The 23,845-nt window shown below is 34.1% G+C and overlaps 1 protein-coding gene across 1 annotated transcript; it reads right to left on the bottom strand.

Annotated features, from left to right (window-relative positions):
• Nucleotides 1-3,868: 3,868 nt before the first annotated feature.
• On the bottom strand, nt 3,869-8,471 carry LOC132039992 (probable disease resistance protein At1g58602). The gene is made up of 4 exons (XM_059430585.1): nt 7,264-8,471; nt 4,995-6,785; nt 4,720-4,821; nt 3,869-4,221 (listed from the first exon to the last, which is right to left on the bottom strand). The coding sequence occupies exons 1-3, from the start codon at nt 8,273-8,275 to the stop codon at nt 4,751-4,753; spliced, it is 2,874 nt and encodes a 957-aa protein (XP_059286568.1). The 5' UTR covers nt 8,276-8,471; the 3' UTR covers nt 3,869-4,221; nt 4,720-4,750.
• Between the last annotated feature and the right edge of the window lie 15,374 nt (nt 8,472-23,845).

Below are 23,845 nucleotides of genomic sequence, written 5' to 3' on the forward strand. Positions count from 1 at the left end.
CGATTTTTTTTTGTTGCTTCTTCCTTCGGGTGATGTTGAATTTGTTGTGTGTAGTTCTCTGCTTCATTTTTTCATTTTTCAACCATGGCTTAATTCTTCTTCTCTCTAACCATTTCATTCTTTTCCTCCTAATTAAGTTTTCAACTGTGCTTCAATTTTGGTGTCTCTGCTGTTTTTTATCTTCTTCTTTGGAAATTAGCTATTTTTAATATTTTTGTATTTAAGAAGGAATATATTATTTTATGTGCTTCTTGCTTTATTCTTAAATTGCTTATCAATAGTCATTTTGAATTCTTTGTGTCAAACTTAGTAGTTTTCACCTGTGCTTATTTGACCATTGGAATACTTGTGATATTTTGAACCTATAATTTTTTCTTCATTTTTAGTGTTTTTGGTTAGGAAATAAGTGTTTTTTCTATCGTTTTAATGATTAATACTCCCTCCGTCCCAATATAAGTAATTGACTATCCTTTTTTGGTCTTTCCTAAAAAGAGAGTCTATTTCTATTTTAAGTAAGTTGACAATTCAAAATCTTGTTAGTATAATCGTTTTATTGTTAATACTCCCTCCGTCCCAATTTAAGTATCTTATTCTCCCCTTTGGTATGTCCCGGAAAAAAAGTCTTATCAGGCAAAACTAGTTAATTTGTAAATATAAAAAGAAATTAAATAATCATCAAGCTAAGTTTGCCCAATTGGACAAACCTTGTAAGTGTACATAATGGAAAGTTTTGCTTTAAGGCAAAACTAGTTGAATTTATATATATATATATATATATATATATATATATATATATATATATATATATATATATAAATCATTAAGCTAAATTTGTCTTATTGGACAAAACTTGTACAACTTTTTTGCACGGATTGTCCTTCAAACGCGTTGGTCTTTAATTTTTGCTCTTCGCCTAAAAATGTGGCTGAAAATATCTCGAGATTATGAATCGAATCCCGTCTTAATTTTGCAAGCGAGGTTTCGCGAAAGGCCTAACTTTAGTTATGCTGTAGTTCCAAGTTAGGCCTTATAAAGCATAACTTCTATAGTTGTAAGTTTTGCCTAAGGCAAAAGTTATGCCGGACAGGGGGTAAGTTATGCCTATCTATATAGAAGCCATTCCTTAAGTCATAACTTGTCTTACGATTTTTTTTTTTTTTACTTTGTTGGGATTCTACAAAAATAACTTTTGCCCGAATAGGCATGATTTGCTACGAAATCCATCTTGTGATTTTATTTTATACTCTGCTAGGATTCAAACCCAGAATCTCAGGGGTATTTTCGGCCACTTAAAGTATCGAATGACAAAAATTAAAGACCACCCCCGGATTAGGGCATTTGTGTGAATGACCCTATTAAGCTAAATTTGTCTTATTGGACAAAACTTGTACAGTTTTTTGGTGCAGGTTGTCCTTCAAACGCGCTGGTCTTTAATTTTTGCCCCTCAAATTACTGGTTTTTTTATTTTTGCTCCACAAATTGCTGGTTTTTAATTTTTGTCCTTCGCCTAAAAAAGTGACCGAAAATTTTCTAATGTTCTAGGTTCGATAAAGGCAAAAAATAAACAATTTCGCAAGGAAGATTTAGAAGGCCGCATGCGCATAACTTTACCCCTTTTCCGGCATAAATATGCCTTAAGGAACAACTTGTATATAGAAAATAGGCCTTAACTTATAATTAGTTGAATTTTTAAATAAAAAAATAAAGTGATTATAACAAAGCTATGTTTCTATCTTCTTTAAATCACCAGTTCTGTCTGCACTCCATACTGAAAAAGAAACATTGCTTTTCTTTTTTCCTTCAAATCCCTACAACAATCTGTGGAGTATATGTTGCTGCTGTTCTCCTAGGGTATTCCTCTTTTATCTTTGAAATAAAAAGGGCCCCCATTCCAGATCCAACCCCTCCTCCAAGGGAATGGCACACCTGAAACACTGCATATTAGTATCTCTAGCCACACATAAGCACCAAATGAGATAAAATTAAACATATTAATATCTTTAGCCACTCCGCTACTCTCCGAGACTTTGGATTTAGGTTCTTACATAGAATATCAAACCAAACTTTGCTAACCTGATTTATTGTCTGATACTCATCTTCTTCTCTGTTATTTTTAATCTACTTTTTCTCCTTTGTCTTTTGCTATTTATGAACTTCTTCTCGAATTATACTACTGTTCTAAGACAATTTTCTCACAAATTGGAAGTCCATTAAGCTATCAGCTTTACCGCTCTGGTTTTTATCTCACAAACCCCCTTTCCTCTAATATTATTTGAGGCTTCAACTTGAAATTCATCGCTCTTGGGTTTAAAATTTGGAGGAGGAGAGAAAGATAAGATTGGAGAAGAAGAACCTAAGTGTTGTGAGATGGGGAGGGGTAATTTCGTCTTAATATTATTGACTTAAAACATTTGAGGGAAAATATTAAAGGGAAAAGGGTCAAAAATATTCCTCTACTTTGAAAAAATTTAAAAAATATCATTCGAACTTATTTTAGGCCGAAAATATCCTTCCCATTAAAGTTTTTAAATATGCGAGAAATTATCCCCCAAAATAACTCAAAAATTATTTTTTAACCCGTCATCATTTAAATTCGATCCAACTAAATAATAACTCATAAGATCCCTCATACCCTCAATACATATGTTTGAAGTTTGAGGGAATTTTGGGGAATTCTTGTGGGTTATTATTTAATTATTTAAATAATGGAGCCGGTTTAAATAATTTCGGGTTATTTTGAGGATAATTTTCGTCAAGACATATTTATTTGAAAACTTTAAGGATGAGGGGTATTTTTGACCTAAAAACATAAGATTGAAGGACAATTTTTTTTTTTCATGTACTGTTTTGAAAGCTTTAATTCAATATTAAAACATTAAGATGTGAGGGACAAAAATTAAAGACCAGTCCGTATGAAGGGCAATCGTGCAAATTGCCCAGTTCCTTTTCCCAATTTCTGACTGGGCTGGAAATAATGTCTATTTCTCTTCATATCTATGCTGAAAAAAGAGGGCCATATATATAAGTTTGTAAGAAGAGGAGAAAGTAGGGGAAAAAAAAAAAAAGAATGGCCTGAAATTCATTTTTCCTGTGAAATTTACGTTTTTTGGCGAAAACTTCTGTAGTAGCTTAACAACAACAAACAATGAACAACATAACCAGCGTGATCTCATAAAAATGGAGTCTGGGGAGGCTAGGATGTATGGGGACGTTACCCTTAGTTTTGTGGGGGTAGAAAGGTTGTTTCCAGTAGACCTTCGGCTCAAAAGAAAAGTATTCGAACGCAGGATTGTAAGAAAAAGGACAACAAAATAGCAAGATACAAAACAAACGTGGCAACAGATAAAAATACACATCGAGGAATAAGAAACTACGTGATAACTGAATACTACTGCTACAAGGAAGAGAGAATAGGAGGAGCCTAGCCCCCTCCCTCTCTCTCCCACGCATAGTGCAACAACACTCAGCTACCTACTAACCTTCTATTCTAATCCCCGACCTCCAAAGCTTACTAGATGTTAGGAGGAAAGTCATCTGCTATGTCAGCATCTTATGTTTATTGGACATAGTTTTTTATATTGTCAGGTTTTCAATGTGTCGGAGGCTTAGTTAAGTGTCTAGATGAAAACTTTGGACAAATTTAAGGGTTGCTATGTATTCAACCATAAATAAATAACAATAATTATACTCGATCTGTTCCCTTTTTATATGGTTTAATTTCTTTCTCTTTTTAATCCATTTCAAAAGATTAACACATTTCTGTAAGTTTAACATCTCATTATGCCCTTAATGGCATGCTCTTATAGTAATTATTCTGAGGATGACATGCACTCAGAATAACTGTGATGACAGGTTGAAAAACCAGAAGGATACTAAGGCACATGTTAAATATATTTAGTTTATGTCAGAAGTCAATGCTTATTTCTTAAATTTTGTACACATTCAAACACTATCATACAAAAAACAAAAAGCACAGAGGGAGTAAACTAATGACAAACATGATACAAGACTTAATACCTCCAGTCCATAGTCAAACAAATATATATACACAGCAGATATAATATCTTAACTAAAACCTTGCTAATAGGGGAAACAAGACCTCCAACTTTCCCATCTTTTGCTTCCAATTTGCCATCCCAAATTAAGCATACATGTCCACTTGCCATGCTTTGTTCAGTCTTACTTGAAATTACTTATAGTCCAACCATCAACAGATGCATGACCCGAATAAAGAAACCAAGACCACAAATAGAGAACAAATAAGGACCTGCATAAAAGCTAGCTCATATCAATGGAAAAACCAGCTTTTAATATTTAAAATAGGAGTCCAAATAGTTTTCTATCTGATCATGTAGGTTTTAACTGAAATACAGATTTAGATTACAACTAATGTGAACAATCATTACTGTTTTTGCGGTAGTATACATTAGTTCCATGAAATAAGCATTTTGCTGAAATGACTCTGCATAATAGATTTGCTTAAACTCGATAACACATGACCTCGAACGTGTTAGACATGGCACTGTCTTAAGATTCAGAGGTAGTTTTCTTACTGAAAAGAAAGCTAAGTATATTTAGCACAGAAGATTGTACACGATATGCATGGGAAATGCTTTTGTTGGAGTTAACCACAGTCTTTACTCTTTAGTATGAGGGTTAGTGAAGTTTTAATGGTTTGTGATGAAAAATTTGACAAGTTTAGGAGTCTCTTTATTACTAACCTTCTAGATATTATCTTCCCTTTGAGTACTTATAGCCTCTTCCATTCCTTTGGTACTGTTGATGGGCAAATGGTCTGGAATAATCCGCTTAACTTATGTCCTGCACATGTAAATAAGGGATACTTGAGAATTCAATTGATGATATATGGATTGTGGAGATATAGGGGCATGTTAAATCTCAACATAATGGTGCAATTCAGTTCTTAGAATACGCGATTAAGTATTTAAGTAAAATGGACTGCAGCTAATTTGTGACCTATTATGACTAAATACCTGATAATAGTATTTTGGGTTTAATCTTGGGAAAATTCTTCGTGCCGAAAAATTTCCTGAATTGAACTTTGTAAAAGTCTTCCCCTTGAACCTCTTCAAGCCTGTTTTGGAAGGTGTCTGGCATGTCTATAATCGTTATCTCCTGTATCTTAGTTAGATATTTCAATCCATCCGGAACCTTCTCCAATTTCTTGCAGTCTTCAATTTCTAGATGAATTAGATTGGGCATGGCCCCTGTCTCCACCCTCCAGCTTTCTAAATTTGGCAGCCCTTGGATCTTAAGAGTTTTAAGGAGGGGAAACCCTTGTGCAGAACAACACATTTCCTTTCCAACGAACGCGTTTCCACGTAATGACAAGGTAAATAGTTTAGGCAGCTTCTGCAGAATAAGCATAGGGTCTTCTTCAAGTCCACTCCTTCTCAAGGTTAACTTAGTGAGGCTTTCTGAAAAGAAGTGGTGTTCTGGTAGCTTATTGATATGTCCAATTAAATCTAACTTGCGGAGGTGGTGACAACCTAACAGTCTCTTCAGAAGGTTTAGATCTTTTTCTGAATTAAATCTGTAGTAAATGCGGAAGGATGTTTCCCTGAGTCTCCCCGTTTTGTGGGTAAGGTGTGTGATAATCTCATCCATCTCATTCAACTCCAGTGATAAAACAGCTGCGAGTTTCTGAAGTTTTGTTAACTTGAAGAGATCTCTAAAAGGAGAAACTTGTGTATCAAAGTTCTTGAGCATTTCCAAGTGGCTTAAAGGACTTAGCTCCAACTTATACGTGTTATGATGTGAAGGGGGAAGATATAAATTCCGCAAGTTTTGCAACTTCTGTATAGTATTTGGCAAAGTCAAGTATGAGAAGAAATTCACCCTCAAATCAAGTGTTTGTAGGTACTTAAGATTACCTACAGATGATGGAAGTTTCTGAAAGCGTGAATGTCTGAAGCTCAGGTATCTCAAGTGCACCAAATTACCAATCGCTTTGTGCAGGTTTTCCTCGAAAGAAAACTTCTCAAGGTGCAGAACCCTCAAAATTGTGAAGTTGTTGCACAGACCTTGGAATATAGGCAGGGGATATGCTGTTCCTTCGCGTCCTGCCTGTATCGGAAAGAACAAAGCTGATCTAACATGCTGAAAGGACTTATCATTAGTAGAGAAATAGTTCTGGACTTCATTGTCTACGGTGATAGAGAGTCTACGTACGGTGCGTGTTGATGTTGCTTTAGCTGAAGAAGGGCAGCGCACCGATTGAACCAAAGGCTGAGGAGAAATTGTCTTGAGAAAGTTTTCCTCCTTTGCTTTCGACAAACATGTATCTCGCATGAGATCATGAAGTCGACAAGATTTGATCCTTCCAGTTGTTTCGTCTAGTTCCACTTGAACCATGTACCTTTGAGCTAATTCGTGCAAATAACATTCCCCTACTTCCATCATTGCTGTCTCCTCTCCTTGGTTACCTTCCAATGATATAATACCTTCAGCAGCCCATAGCTGATACAACCTTCGCGCAGATATCTTTTGGTCCTCCGGAAAGTTGCCCAAGTACAAAAAACACGGCTTAAGCTGATATGGTAAGTCATAATAACTTAAAGCTAGGACACCATGAATTCCTCCATCTTGTTCAAAACTTTCACCACTCATGCGAAAGTTAAGGTTTTGGCTCGTCCTTCTCCACTCATCTATTTTAGGTCTTCTAGCCAAAAGTCCAGCAATCACAATAATGGCTAAAGGCAAGCCTCCACATTTATTGACCATCTCCTTTCCAAGCCTCTCTAATTCCAAATCAATATTTAAATCTGCATAAAAACAAGAAAGAATTTTCATTTCGCGCTGAGTAGTAGTATGATATAGTTCCTCGGTCCCGATTTATGCGAAGGTGTTTGATTGGGCACGGAGTTTAAAAATGAAAGAAAGACTTTTGAAATATGTGGTCTAAAACAAGCCGTAGATATTTGTGTTACTATAAATTATTTCAGAAAGGGTAAATTGAATAATTTAAAGTTAAATTGTTACTAAGTATAGAAAGATGTCATTTTTTTGGGTTGACTGGAAAGAAAAGATTGTCACATAAATTGAGACAGATGGAGTATTCAATTGATAACACCTCCAATTTTTGTGTGTTAGAAAATGGAATAGATTATTAGTTTCTAATCTTATTTCCTTTTCTGATACTCTTGGCTTCTTTAGTTGATTGTTGATGCTAAACTTCTTGGATTTTTAGACCTATTTGAGGAAATTATTTAAATCAGATTTCATTGAATTGAAGATAATTACCTGGAGTGTTTACTCTGGGGAATGCTTTCTTATGAAGCAACTTCCAACTCTCCTCAGCATTCAAACAGCTCGGTTCACAGATAAAACAAGTTGGATCTATGTGTGTACAAACGTCCTTCTTGCGCGTTGTGAGCAAAATTTTGCTTCTACTCTCTTTCCCCTTAGGAAAAGCATGTTTTACACTATCCCAGAAATTTGTTGACCAAATATCATCCAGCACTACCAAGCATCTTTTACTCTGCTGAATTTTGTAAAGTTCCTTAACGAGCTCGTCGTCCATCATCTTGTTAATATGTTTTCTGTTTTTCGGTTCAAGTTTCGTGAGGATCCTCTGTAGAACATCTCTTGCTTGCCATTGCTTTGATATACTAGCCCAAGCAAAAGCCTGAAAACGACTTTGTACATCATTGTGACGATATGCTTTTCGGGCAAGTGTTGTCTTGCCTAGACCTCCCATCCCACATATCGCCAAAACTCCATGAAAGTCTACATTTTCATCACTTGTCAACTCTTCAACCAACTCATTCACCTCTTTTTCTAATCCGACAAAATCTTCATCTACAAGATGAGAGTAAGATCTTGTTAACCATTGGCTTTTATCAGATGGGGATTCTCCTTGGGATATAACTCTAATTCCAGTATCAACATAAGTTTTCATGCACCTTCTTATGCTATCAATTCTTGACATAACATCCTTCGTTTCCGTCCCTATGTTGTGTAGAGCTATATTCTCTTTCCATATCGATTGATCCTTTCTTGAAGTAATTTTGTGGGAGTATTTCTCAAGAATATTCTCCACATCATAAGCAACTTCCCTAATATCTGCTATCCAGTTCCGAACTGTCTCGTATTCAGGTTTTTTAGCATCTGCATCTTGTAAAAAGCATTGTATTCGGTTTATTTCTGCTCGAATAGCTTGGATTTGGTTGCCAACATTTAACAGGAATTTCGCCTCGTTCTTCAGTGTCTCGTATAACATTTGCAGGAGACCAAAGAGAGAACTATCATACATTTTGTTTTGTTTTGAGAAAATTGTACCATTTAGGGGATTTAGCTATTAAGGTTGCTTGAATTAGAATAGAATAGAGAAGCTTTTTGGTACCTATTCAGTGAAATTTTGGCACCAGACAAATTTCCTAGAAACTTCATACTTACAGAAAAGTATTTTAAAATATTAGACAGTGACAGATTAACAACTTAAACTTGTTGACTAAAACGGATAAGTTGATTGTAAACTTTTCTTGATCAAGACTCAAGACATTGTATTTATTAAGCAGAATAGACTTTGGAATATTTTGTAGATTTTGATACCTCTAGAATCATATTTTTTCCTACTTTGATACAGAGAGGCGGATTTACAATGTAATATGTGGATTCACGTGAATACAATATACAATAGCTTTTGTCCAGATGCCGTATATGTATTAAGAATTTCACCAAATATCTATAAATGTTCCACTGAACCATAACCAAGTTATTATTATATGTTAACTTAAAATTATTGTATGAAATCATAAACTTCAGTTCCTGAATCCGCCTACGGACTTTTCTGCTGTCTCAACGTATGTTCATTCATGTTACACCAGTGCTTATGCTTGCATAATTTGTTAGACTAAATATTATTTTAACAGATTTGTAGATGCTGCCGGCCATCGGTAATTATCTGGAACAGATTTATATTAGTGTAACTCTTTTGATATTCCAACTTAATTGTTGGATGTTGATAGATTGACAAGTACATTACTTTCATATATTTAATTGAAAATTCTCTGTTTTTAATGAAGGTATAATTAAGCGACTTTTCTTCTTTCCCTCCACATGAATATATAGCAGATACTAGTAGTTAATGCATATGTGGATGTACATTGTACACCATACCCATTGCTGTCCACTCAAATCTATCGCATCAATTATTGACATGCCATAGTAGAGGGTGAAATGGATCTACGATTAGGTGAATCATTTCTATCTGCTCAAATTTTGATGGAGCTTACTCGATATTTGTGTTGGTGGGAGCTAGCAGATACCCTATAGAATTAGTCGTGTGGCAAGTTGGCCCGAACATGATTATCAAAAGAAAAAAAAAAAGTTAAACATTTTGATTGAGAACTCTTCTCGACTAGTGGTTTTGTGATGAAATGTATAATTGAAGTGTGCTTCTAGCTTGTTTAGAGTGTCAAATGAGTGAGTTGGACTAAGTTTGAACAGGTTAAAATGGGTTGAATTGATAAAAAGCTTAACACACCCAAAATTTGCTTTGGCCAATTTGAAGAACAATTGGACATAACTTAAGTCGTCCAATTCAAAGTTACGTGATAAAAATTTATGTGCATCCGGTGTTTATACCAAGAATATTTAATAGCACATGTCTTAACTTAGACTCTTATTGTTAAATCATGGAGTAGTTATTTAATACACATTAACCTTAATTTTGGCTTAATCATGATAAAGTAGTATGATTTGATGTAAACATCGGGTGCGTGCAAGTGTTTACCGAGTCACATTTGTTTGTTTGTTCTTTTATAATTTGTTTAAATTTGACGCTCGTAAATGCCGGTGCAGTCAGTCGAATCTTTCCAACTATATGACCATATCTTAAGAGGGGTATATTTTTTTGCTTGCTTGCTTGCTTTATTTCATGCCCAATATAGGCTTGATGTACTGGGATCTTGATAGTTGTAGTTTCCTCAATTTCCAGGAAGTTCATTCCAAGTTTATCATATTTCGATGATTAAGGAACCTGTACCATATTTTAGTCCATCTTCCTATTTACTTGTCAAAGTCGTGTTCTGGTCATGGGAGCATAATACTCACGGATATTTAAAGTTTTTAAAGTAAACATATATTTTTCCGATTAATGGGTGCATCAATTTTTTCAAAGCAAGCTACGTACTGCTTCCGGTAAAAATTTACCCACACCAAGTGTTTGCACCAAACTAATTACATGTCATGTGTATGAATATACGATAACATCACTTAATCATGATTGATTAATGTATACATCCATTCCATTAAATTACTTAACTAAAGTAATTAAGTTACATGAGTTTGGTGTAAACATCAAGTACGGGTAAATATTTACCCTTCCTCAGTTCCTTTTTATTTGTTGTTTCCCTTTTGTAAGCATATTAAGAAAATTACTTCGAAACATTAATTAAGAATGCTATCGGCTATATTAACCTTTATCTCTAATTTACTCATAGGAAATTGTAAGGACTTCTTAAAAGTTTGTTTACTAAAAATTTATTGGACAAGGGTAACTTGAAATTCTGATTGTATGTTAATTTCAAATGTCACAGGAATTCATCAATTTTAATTTATGAATCCGCCTACAAACGTGTCTATTATCAACGTGTGTTCATTCATGTTGCATCAGTGCTTATGCTTTCATAATTTGTTGACCAAAGATTATTTTAACCAATTTTGGAGACGTGCCAGCCATCGGTAATTATCTGGAACAGATTTATATAGTATAACTCTTTTAATATGTCAATTTAATTTGTAGATGTTGATTGTCTGACAAGTACATTAATCCTGGACCGTTCATATTTAATTGAAAAATTCTCATTTTTTATAGAAGGTAAATGTAAGTGGATTTTCGTCTTTCCCCTCACACGAATAGCATAGCAGAGAGTAGTCAAGGTCTACTAGTTTGATGTAAACATGATGTGCAGGAAAGTTTTTACTAGTAACCAATGCATAATTATATATGTACAAGGATAAAACAATTGAATAAGTTTACAAAATTATTTCAAACTAGGTGTCACGTTTCCCTTGAGCAATTCATAACTGTAGCAAGTTTTCCTCAATTGTTTCTGTTTATATGGTCTGCAGAGTAGGTGTCAAGTTAACCGTCTTGACTGGGAACTCTTCTTGACTCGTGATTCTGTGTGATGAAATGTGCAATTGAAGTGTGTTTTCTTATGTTTACGCTAGTTAGGGGTGTCAAATGGGCGAGCTGGATTAAATTTGAACGGATAAAAACGGTGTTAAGTGCATAGATAGCCCGTTTTAGGACTAGTGTTTAAGTCATGCCCTAAGTCTATAAATTATAAGTGTCATTTCGGAACAACTTCAGCCTATCTTTCCAGAGATAAGGGTAAGGTAGCGTACAGACACTTTCACATTCTCCCGCATTGTGGGATTTCACTGGCTATGTAGTTGTCGTTGTTGTTGATTTCGGAACAACTTCAAACATACAAGAGTGAAGTTGCAAAACTCACATACATAATTGAACTTCAATCATATGTGGTTGAAGTTCAATCAACTCTTTTTTTTTTTTTTTTTTTTTTTTGAAGCTGGATTGAAGTTCACAAATTTTTGCATGCACTTCAGACACGTTTGACAAAATTTATGCCATGTTGCATGTACTTCAGCCACATATGACTTAAATTCAGTCACATCTACATGTAATTAAGCTGAACAAGTTTTTTTTTCCAAGAGATATCAGCTTATTCTTTGAATTTTAATAATTCAACACACGAGTCGACTCAGACTAGTGTAATTAATTTTACATTAATGCTGGTGGGGTACTCGAATCTTCAAGCTAGATGACCATGGTGAGAGGGTCGTATTTCCTTGCTTGATTTATTTTCTTCCACAAATTCTCAAGGAGTAGGCTTAATATACTGGGATCTTGATAGTTGTTTCATCTATCTCCAAGAAGTTCATTCGAAGTTTACCATATTTAGATGACTAAAGAACACGTAACATATTTATGTGTTGTCCATGGGAGCAAAATACCTAACGGTAAAATTAAAAATTTCACTGATGGTTTTCAAAATTTAATATTCAGCAGCATAATATAGGGCAATAAAATTTTCAAATCAAACTACGTAGTAGTAATACTTAGTTAATAATAAAAACACTTGTAATAAAACTAGCAATTAAATAATTAAAAACTAACATAAAGAAATTCTACTAGTGATAAATATAATTCAAATATATTATTAGAATCGTACTCGACATTCCAACTATCTAATAGTCATTCTCCTTAACTAGATATCATGACTTTTCCTTATGCTATAGTAATGTGCTTAATTTTTTTGGCTTATGATTCTTGACTAAAACTCAAAAAATCAAAAAAAAACGATCCAGGTCTTGGTCATTCTCCTTAACTAGATATCATGACTTTTCCTTATGCTATAGTAATGTGCTAACTTTGATTCTTGACCAAAACTCGAAAATCAAAAAAACGAAAGGTCTCAGTCTAGGAAAAATTGCATCAAGTTTAGAACTAAAATATATTGAATAAACAAAGGACTTTCCGAATGCGGCAGATTGCATCTTTTCAAGACGTATCTCTAAAACGACAAACATGATAATGCTACTTTAAATCAAAGAATAGGAACTAGTATTCACTAACTTCTCTTATAATCGAGAAATCCGAGTACCAGTGGTGCACTGTCCGTAATTCCGTGAGCGATTCTCACTATTCTTCTCCACTTAAATACCGGTGTTTTTTTTTTTTTTTGGAGTAACGTCCGAACCCATACAATTGAACTTAATAAAATGTAAGTTACTATCCAATTTTGGAGGATCGGTGCCGCACTATTTAAAAATAGGTGAAATAGACCTGTCTCACTGCCTTTCTCGAAAACTGGATAGCAGCAAGGTTTGAACCTTATACTATTGAACTTTATAAAATGCAAGATGCTATCCACTTAAATATCAATCTTTTAAGTCAATAATGAACCCACTTCATTACCTTTTTCCACTTAAATACCAGTCTTTTGTCTGCAGCATGATCCGAGCTAATGCTATTGAACTTTACAACATGCAAGATATATCCAATTTTTGGACGACACCTAATTGGGCCAAAATAGGTTCTTGAAAGTAAGCTATAATTTGGAATTTGATTATTTATCTCAACAATCATATTGTTGGTGATAATACAATAAAATTACAATTACAATTGAGAAATAAAAATATCTTCTGAAGTCACGGATATCTCGCTTCTTTAAGGAGATTGGCCCATGAAAGAAATCTGCCGGTCAAGTGATATTTTTCGACTTGTCCCCTCTAGGATACAACAACCCGATCACGTCGTATAACTCAACAAACTCTGGACAAGATGTTGAGTCCAAAGCTCCAAAAAGAAGAACACCTTGCTTCAACTAATAAACTCTCTTTTTTTACTTTCCTCACTTTTTAAGAACTCTCCAAATTATATATTTTTCTCTACACCCCATAAGTTAAGGATGACAAACTATTTATAGCTAGGAAAATCATCCTTGAATTAATTTGATATAAATAGGATAGTAAAGTAGGTAGATAAATGGAAGAATTATTATTTAGAGGTTGCATAAGTTCTGAAAGAATGTGGGTAAGTTAATGTGATAATGGAGAAATGAGTTACAAATAAACTTATGGCCTCATTTTTCCACCAGAACGTGAGGTTAAGAAATAGACCATTCGTTGCTTCTTAATGGCCACAAACCAAAAAGGATTAGAATGTGAATGTAGCAACAGAACGTACCATTCAATGCCTCTTAATGCTACCAACGTGAATGACATGGTCAAAGGAAGAAAATGACACACTTTAACATGTCAATTAAATAATATTAAAATGCTCAAAAGACCTATCATAGTTGCAAATGCAGGCAAATCTATTGAAGATATTTTCTTGGTGAACCGTGAATAAACAATAAATTTGGGCAGTTTAGCTCAATTAATTAGTTGTTGTAACATTAGCCAATCAAACTCTTCGATTAAATTACTTACTTGTCCAACATGACCAAATACTGATGTTCCTATAGAGCTCTATATATTTTCATTCATGCATTGAATGTGCTACCTATGGATGATAATATTGGAATATCATTGTTAAATTGTATCCACAGAAATTTCACTAATTCCTTTATTAAGTCCTACAAGTCAATACCAGTGAAGACACCACAAATTTTGTAATTTATGGTACGTATTAATTTATGTGATAGAATTTTTTTATTTTTTTTAGTTAGTTTAAAAAAACTGACATCTTTCTATTTAGTAACAATTTAATTTTAGATTTTTTAATTTACCCTTAATGAAATAACTGACAGCCGAAGATTTTCATGCTTGTTATAGACTATAAGTTTCAAAAGTCTTTGTTTTCTCTTAAATTATGTGCTCAGTCATATACTTTGACATAAGTTAATATAGAGGGAGTATAATTTGTAGTATGTAATATCTAGCCATCTCATCAATGCGTCAATTGATTTTGTAGTCCTTTATAAATTTATTTTCAGTTTTATGTCTTTTATTTTTTTATTTTTTATGAGGGATCTTTCGTTTTACATTTAAGAAATCAGAAAATAATACACAAAGTGTTTTTGCCGGATCATTTTCTTCTATTCAAGTTGTAATTTTATTCACCGATTTCCTCCTCATTCAACTTATTTTTGGGTTTCTGAATATTTTACTACTTGATATGTCGCTATTGTTTTTAAGCTTACATTTCAAAGTTGTTAAATTATTCGTACTCCGTACAAGTTTTACCGACCATTACAAGAAAGTCTACAATTGCGAAGTGCTTGAAGTTTCAAAGTCATGTTACATACAAAGAAACTAATAGTCAGTTCATCTGGATCAACTTAAAGATATTTTTAAAATAGTATCACTCCCTCTGTCTCAATTTATGTGATACACCTTTCTTTTTAGTTTATCTCAAAAAGAATGATACATTTCTATATTTAGATATAATTTAACTTAAAACTATCCCTTTTACCTTTAATGAAATGATTTACAGCCACACAAAATATTTATAGCGTCAGAAGTCTTCCTTTCTTTCTTAAACTCCGTGCCTAGTCAAACTATATCACATAAATAAGCCGGAGGGAGTATTATATTGCCCATTTTCTTATCAATATCACACGATTTTTGTCAAAGGATCTTACATCATTATATCTATATCAAAGGATCTTAAATGAATTATCCCAAGTTTGTCTAACCCGTCCAAACTTGAGTGACGAGTTTTATTCTGCCAAATTTTACATCCTCAATGGTGGTTGAGTCATTTTCCTGCAATAATTTTCAAGAGTTAGGCTTGATATACTGGGGTCTTTGATAGACGTTTCATCAATTTCCAAGAAGTTCATTCGACTCAACATGTGACTAAAAAAACAAAACTTGTGTAGTTCCATTTTAGAAAGTATAGTGCTATTTTGTCTTATAGAGATACTCTAGCACGGGCCCAATGTCGTTGTACTATTCTACGGAATCTACCATTATTATGTTACTATGATGATATCGGTGATTCATTTGATTTTATTTGTCTTTGCTTATATAGGGTGATTCATTTTGAGTTGTTCATAACTTTTGGAATTAAATTTTGTTGCCACTCAAATAATAATCTAACTGTGTTTTTTTTTTTGTTTTTACTTATTTTACCACCAGTTAATATGTATGAAGAGATCCTGAATGATTAAATGTACAATAAAATTTTAATATCATTAAAATGTCTATTCAAGAGTTTCTATAAAAATTACAGTATATCACTACTTTATTCACTTTCTACCGCTAACTGGCATCCCTATTATTATCACCTACTACTACCACCCACAACAATGCACCATTGTCCTCAACTACAGCCACTGTCGGATCCAATTATCACAATCAACCATCACCACCATTAGTCACTATTTACAATTATCGTTATCAATCCCCCATTACTATAACAAGCTACCAACCTTACCGTCAATCACCATCAATCATTATATATCGTCAACCATTGCCATCATTAATCATTACCATTAGTTCTTACTATCATCCACACAATTATTAGACGCTGCCACTATCAACCACCAGTGTCAAACCACTATCACCATTTGTTACTATCTATAACCAGCACCATCAGCCAACACCATCTTTAGTCAGTACCACAACCATCAATGCTAGCCGTCATCTGTACCAACTATCGTAATTTTTTAAAATATTTTATCCATAGAGCATTATATTATAGTGTTTTATTGAATTCTATATTTATTAATTTTTAAAATAATGCAAGTTTTATATATATAGATGCGAGAAAAGAAATGATCTTAATTATTTAATATTTAGATCTTAATACAATACTTTAATATTCAAATATATATTCTGATTTAGATGTTTTAATCTTAAAGATGCTTTGATGTAAAAAACCTTCCATGTCCAAATATCATAAATAATGTAGTATGTTTTCAAGTTTAGTATTTGAATTAATGCCACGTAACCATATACAACGTATATTATAACTTATTAATCTTCTTATTTAAATTGATGAAATGTTAATTTTTTAAAATTATATAGTGTTTGATCCAAATGAAGTACTTAACTTAGAAAGTTTCTTTAAGAATGAAACCTAAGTAAAACTGTTAGAAAGATCGAAAATATTTTAATATTCAAATATGTATTCAGTAATTCCTCAAGATTTTTATCATTAAAAGAATAACGAAGATAGCTGAAATTATATTGTATCATGCATTAAGGAGTGACTTTTCCCAACTATTTTTGTTTTACAAATTCTGTTTCTACTCCTTCAACTTTTGATCTGGAAATTGTAAAAGTAAGGCCTAATTTATTCTGTCTAAACTTTTAACTAATGTTTGTTTCTTTATTCTCATGATGAAATTGATTTTATTATTTTATGTACTGATATATGATTTGTTGAAATATTACCTAATTGTAAAATCCAAGTATTTTCAGCATTTCATAGCACAAGTTTATCTTAAGAGCATTCATGGCAGAGTAAAGTATTTCTTTATGCCATTAAGTGCATTAACAAATATTGCACTTTGCGTTTAACTTTATTCTTATAAATGAAAATACTTCTTAAATTTCTAGAAAGAAAAGTAATTTACAAATATAATTTTGGAAGAACATGAAATTGAAGAAAGAATATTAAGTGAAATAAAAAAGAAAAAGAAATTCAGGAAAGAATTAGAGTGGGGGGCAGAACTGTGACCCTACAGTTCCACATGTCCAATTGATAGTAAACCTCAAATTACAATTTAGTGGATGTGGGTCCTTGCACGTGGCCAGGGATCATGAGTTTTTCTGCATTTAAAAGTGCTCCAAATTTTTGCTATATATACGTAAATGTTTGAGGACAGATGATGAAATAAATGAGAAAAGCAGGGGCAAAATTAGCACCAGAAGAGGGCCTATATGACACTATAAATGGTTTTACAGTCAACACCGCCTATGGTACAAATTCAATCCATGCCGTCTTTCATGAAATATAAAAGGTAAAAGTCATAAATTGATCCTTAAAGTATACTTCAAAAGTCATTTTTACACTTAAACTTTAGTGGTGATCTATTACACACCTAATATATAAAAAAGTGATATTAATTATCCCTCCGGACACCCAAACCCAAGTTTTAATAAAAATGTGGTAGTCACGCGCCCTACCGTGTTGCCACGTATTAAATGAACTAATTTACGCTGACCTAATCCATTAAAACCAAACCCGATTCGTTTCGCCCCTCCATTTCATTTACCCCACCCGATTTACACCTAATTTACTCTTTCTTTCACTAACCCGTTAAAAAATCCCTACGTACCAATTGATCAATATGAAATCCTTCAATTCTGACGAGATTCAACACGATCTGGTCAATATTTGTTGGATTTTCTTGTGCTTGTTGAGTTCATCTCTCTATTACACATATAATTGAAGTTAGGGTTTTTGATTTAAGTCTTATTTAAGGGTTGCACTGGTGTTTTTGGTGATTTTTGTGAAGATCACACCTATTTCATGACTAGGTAAAGCTTTTTTGTTAAAAGGTTAGCCTGTTCCCTCACTTTATTTTGTGTAAATCGACTACATCTAGGGTTTTTTACATGTTTAGTTTTTTATGGATTATACTATGTAAATGTCATGGTAAATGCTTGAATATGTTTAAAAAAGTAGTATTGTGTTTATAAAAGTGGTATAATGTTAGTACTGTTTGTTGCGACTTGAATAAGGTTTTTCTAGACATTTTCTTTCTTCAATTCTACTGTGTTTCATGCTTAAATATGTCCAATATGTTGTAATAAGTAGTTGTGTGAGACTTTACTTCTTAAAAAGAACTGTACAATTTTCAGGTTGTAAAATGTCTTTTGAACTGATTACTTTGAGATTTTACCATGGTGGACTTTTAAAGGGTAAGGCTAAAGAAAGATATGTTGGGGGAGAGGTTACTGATATTTATGATGTGGACATAGATAAATTTTTCTACTTTGAATTGATGGATTGTGTGAGAGATTTAGGCTATGACCCCGGGAGATGCTTACTTTATGCTAGATTGCCTAAAAGCTTACCCTTGATACCAATAACATCAGATAGGGATACAATGGGAATTACAGCATGTTTGGGGCATGGGGATATTTTGGAGGCATTTGTATGCCACATGGTTGAAGAGCCTCAATTGGCCCCACTCTTATTAGAATATACAACCCGTGGGGGGGGGGGGGGGGAGGGGGTGGAGTATCTTTTGAAAAAAGGGGTAGTGAGGGAACAACTCATGTGGGAGATGTGAAAAATGCCGCTTTTGATGAGGCTGTCCAAACTATTAATCCTCCCACTTCTCCTCTTATCCAAGAAAATATAACTCCACCTCAACAACCTACTACTCCTCCAATCCATTCCCCCATTCCAACTAGTCCTACTACTTCTGACCAATTATCCAAGTCATGCCATCACATCTTTCTTACTGCTAATTCTTTAAAACGGGCTGGAATTGATAATGATGAGTGTGATAGGGATGAATTAGGATCAGATCTAGAAGGATTTGTTCAAAAAGAAGGAGTAAAAATTAGTGGGAGTGATATAGATGAAGAGCTAAGGGCTTTTAGAGAGGAAAGGAGAGATGGAAAGAAAAAAAAAAAGGAAGGGGGGTGAAAGACCTCTTATCCCTGCACATGTTAAGTTAGAAACAGGAAGAAAAGGGGTTTAATAAATCAGAAAGTGGTACTAAAGATGGTTTAGAAGGCAAGTTGGCTGGAGATGAGCCATATTACCATACATGAAGTGCTAACTTTGAGGCTGATCCTCGGATGAATTTACTCTTACTGATGATGGAGAAGTGGTTGAACAAAGACCAAAAGCAAGAAAAAGGAAGGTAAAAACAGGAGTTGTGTTTGATAAAACTTGCAAGAAGGTTACATGGGAAACAAGTCTACAATTTGAGTGTGTTGATGATTTTAGGGCTGCTATTACTAAGTATGTAGTTGCTGAATATGTTGCTATTGAAAAGCATTTTAATGAACCTTTAAGGGTAAGGGTTAGGTGTGTAGAGGGCTGTCCTTGGCTTTTATTTGCCAGTTTTGACTCTAAGACTTATAATTTTGTGGTGAGGAACTATAATCCCAATTCACAAATGTGACCCTACAAATAGAAACAAACTTTGTAACTCCAAATTTTTAGCTAGTCACTATAATGAGAGGATAAAGGAACAACCAAGCATTAGAATTTTTGAGTTCCAACAGCTTATTAAAAAGGATTTGGATCTTTATGTTGGGAGGACTGTGTGTAGGAGAGCAAAAAACAAGGTGATTTCAGAGATGATGGGTGACCATGTGAAGGAGTTTGGTAGAATTTTAGATTACAAAGATGAGTTGCTAAGGTCTAATCCAGGTAGTACATGTGTAGTGAGGCTTAGTGAAAAGACAATTAAAGGAAGAAAAAGATTTGTAGGCTTCTACATATGCTTTGATGCAATGAAGAAGTCATACTTGGCAGGATGTAGGAAATGTATTGGTTTGGATGGTTGTTTTTTAAAGGAAATTTCAAAAGGTCAGCTGCTTGTTGTTGTTTGTAAAGATGGAAATAATCAGATGCTGCCACTTGCTTGGGCAGTCGTTGAGGTTGAAAACAAGCATAATTGGACATGATTTATCAAAATTCTAAAGAAAGATCTCCAGCTGAGAGATGGGACAGGCACAGCAGTTATAACATATATGCAAAAGGTAATATGAAGTGTTTAATTACATCATATTTATAATTGTTTCTTACTCTTTATTTTACGTTTAATAACAACCGAGACTTTTTATTATTCATAGGGTCTTGAAGGTGCCATAAAGGAGCAGCTGCCAAATGTTGAGCATAGGATGTGTGCTAGGCATATGTTGGAAAATTGGTCCAAAGAATACAGAGGTCTTGAGAGAAGAAACTGTTTTTGGAGGTTTGCAAGGTCCACATTTGAGGCTGAGTTGAATGATAACCTTGACTACATGAAAACATTAGGAGAGGAAGGTCTTGGTAAGTTGATGTACTACAATCTAGAAAGATGTGAGTAAGCTTTACTTCAAATATACCACACAAGTTGATAGTGTAGATAATAACATGGCTGAGTGTTTTAATTCTTGGATATTGGCTGCAAGACACAAAGGTATAATTACAATGCTTGAGGAGATAAGGGTGAAAATGATGAAGATAGTAGGACAAATGAGGGAGTTTTGTAACAGTTGGATCTGTGATGTTTCTCCAATGGCAATGAAGTTACTAGGAGACAACACAAAGAAGTCACTAGGAGACAACACAAAGAAGTCCATGAAGTGTAGTATTTAATGGAATTCTGATATGGGGTATGAGGTGCTTCATGGACAGTATAGGCATGTTATGGATCTGCCTAGGCAAACTTGTACATATAGAGCATGAATGTTAAAGGGCATACCATGTCCTCATGCAATAGCAGCTCTTCACCGTAGGAAGCTTAACCTAGTGGACTACATTTCTCATTGGTATAAAAGAGAAACATACATGAAGACATACAGCCACTTCATTCAGCCAGTTCTGAATATGAGGATGTGGCCAGAATCAACAAATCCTTTTTTTATACCATATGAAGTAAGGAAGTTGCCTGGCAGACCCAAGAACGTAAAGAGGAAAGAAGCTGCAAAAAACAAGAAAACTAGAAAATTATTCAAAAGGGGAATTGAGATGACATGCAGCAAATGTCATACCAAGGGTCACAACAAAAGGAGATGTTTTAGAGAGCCTAATACTACTGGCCCAAATTCAAGTAATGCAGCTGCTGGCCCAAATTCAAGTAATGCAACTGCTGGCCCAAATTCAAGTAATGTTGTTGCTACTGTCCCACATCCTACAACTCTTCTTTTCTTCCCAAATTCAAGTAATGCGAAACTCGACTAGTAGAGGAAGGGGTAGACCAAAAGGTTCAAAGAAGGTAAATCTACTTTATAATTCAATAATAAGTTATAAATTAATAACTTATAATGCTTTCTTTTGTTTTGTAGAATGTTGGTATTAGCAGGCCAAGTATGGTTGGAATGGGGGTGCTACACACACAAAGTGGGCAAACAATCATTAATGTGTAAGTTATTTATCACTCGGCTATCTTTTTCTATTAACTCTTAGTTACTTACAAATATCATTAACTAGCCTTATTTCATTTATGTAGCACAGTGCCGCTGTCAAAGGTTTAGAACTGTTAAGTCTTCAGCAGTGGTAACTGGTGTTCTTGGACATAAGGCAACATGTGGTGTGAAATGGTAGGGAAAAGATGCTATGACCTCAAGGCAGCTTGGAGAATGATGGGGAAAATGGCCAAAGCTACACAATCGATCCAAGGAAGTTCCACTACTCCACTATGACTGCATGCTGTTGGTGTTACTATTTCAGCTTTGACTGCATTGTAAAAATTAACTTTGAAGGTTTTTGGTTAGGATTTAGGCTTGTCCTTGGCAGCTGAGACTGCACTTAAGACTGTTTTTGGGCAGCTGTGACTGCATTTAACTTTTTTAGTGTTTTGTACTGAATTGGCATAGGTAGGGCAGTTGTGACTGCATTTAACTTTTTAGTGTTTTGTATTGAATTGGCATAGGTAAGGCCGTTGTGACTGCATTTAACTTTTTCTTGTTTTGTACTGAATTAGCATATCTGATTAACTATCTTTTTCTGAATGAAAATGAATGGTCAACACTTTGAACGTATTGGCATATGTGTACTGAATGGTAGTGTAGTGAGTGGTTGTGGTGGTCTAACTTTGAACATATTGGCATTTGTGTATTGAATGGTATTGACTGGAATTGAATGGTAGGGTATTAACTGGTATTGAATATTAGTGACCGCTTAGTTGGTAGTTAGGGACACTAAATGAATAACACATTATAAATAGGTCTTGCCATTATACCTAATTCACTCACAACTAATTATTCATTCTCCAACTTTCACTCAAACTCTCATTCATTCTACCCCTCACCCTAAGATGAGTCTTCAGTCCAAGATATGTGGCATACTTTGAGAAAACATTAACAAGATCGTACGTTGAAAATGATGACTTCGTAAGTGTTAATTTCATAATGACGAGATCATTTTTTATTTTCAATTGTTTTAGTTTTAGTACTAACATGTATTTTTTGCAGATCCTTCCTAATAACGTTTTGGAATTTCTTCCAAATTTTGACCACAAAACTATTGTTCTCTACAACCATCACGCGTACCATATAAAGTACAAAGTTGGTGCATATACGCGCCTATCTCAAGGCTAGAAACAATTTATTGATGCTAACGGATTGAGGGCAGGGAATGTGTTGTGTTTCCAAGCCTGTCAAGTTAGGAGCCGTGTAGTCTTCGTTGTCAAGAAAAAGGGGGAGATCGTAGTATTAGATTAGATCTCCGTGTTTGTCACTTTTAAAGTTTATGTATGAAATTTTTGTCGGCTTGAATTTATTTATGTTTTATTTCCGAATTTCTTTACTTTCCACTTTCCGAATTTTGATACATACTTGGCAATACCAAACATCAAGGGTTTCAAAAATCAAACTAAACCAAACATTAACAATACCACCAAGAATTTCTAATAAACATTACCAATAGCCCAAGAAGTTCTAATTAACATTAACAATACCACCAAGAAGTTCTAATAAACATTACCAATAGCCCCAAGAAGTTCTAATGAACATTACCAATACCACCAACAAGTTCTAATAAAGACTTAACAAGTATTCTAACCTTTTAGGGCAACTTCATATAATAACCTCTTAAGTACATACTTTGAAACACAAAACTTAAAACTAAAATGCCAATACACAACAAGGCAATCCAAAGTATTGTCTCCCTTTTGTTGGACTTGGCCAGCTTGCTCTTCCACTTCCTCTCCTTTTCTTTCATCTTCTTAATTTGTTCTCCAAAATTATCCATTTCAATCTCTATGATTTGCCTATCAATTTTGCTTTATACAGATTTTGTAGACATAGTAGGCTTGTCATCAACTTTTGCGGAAGCTTCAAATGATGCTTCAAGTTCACCAATTCTTCTCACTAGTTTAGGAATCACAGATTTGGATCTTGGATCAATCTTATCACCCTTCCAACGATAAAAATCACATGATCTAGCATCTTACAATCAATCAAATATAGGTAAAAGGCATATAACTTCAAACTAGAAAAGTTCAATTCTTGATGAAAAATCACTTAGACCATAGTATGGACAACTCGATATCTTACCGGGTTCACGGGGTCCGAAGGTCATCAAAGGCAATAAAAACCCATGATTGCATCGCTCTTCAGAAAGCTCATGATCATCTTCCTCCTTACAAATATTAGATAAGCCAAATCTAGCTATTATGGAACCTTCATTACCCAAAATCCAAAGGCATAAACGAAGCCAGTCACA

The sequence above is a fragment of the Lycium ferocissimum genome, chromosome 12 (genome assembly GCF_029784015.1).
Source record: "Lycium ferocissimum isolate CSIRO_LF1 chromosome 12, AGI_CSIRO_Lferr_CH_V1, whole genome shotgun sequence".
Classification (NCBI taxonomy): Eukaryota; Viridiplantae; Streptophyta; class Magnoliopsida; order Solanales; family Solanaceae; genus Lycium; species Lycium ferocissimum.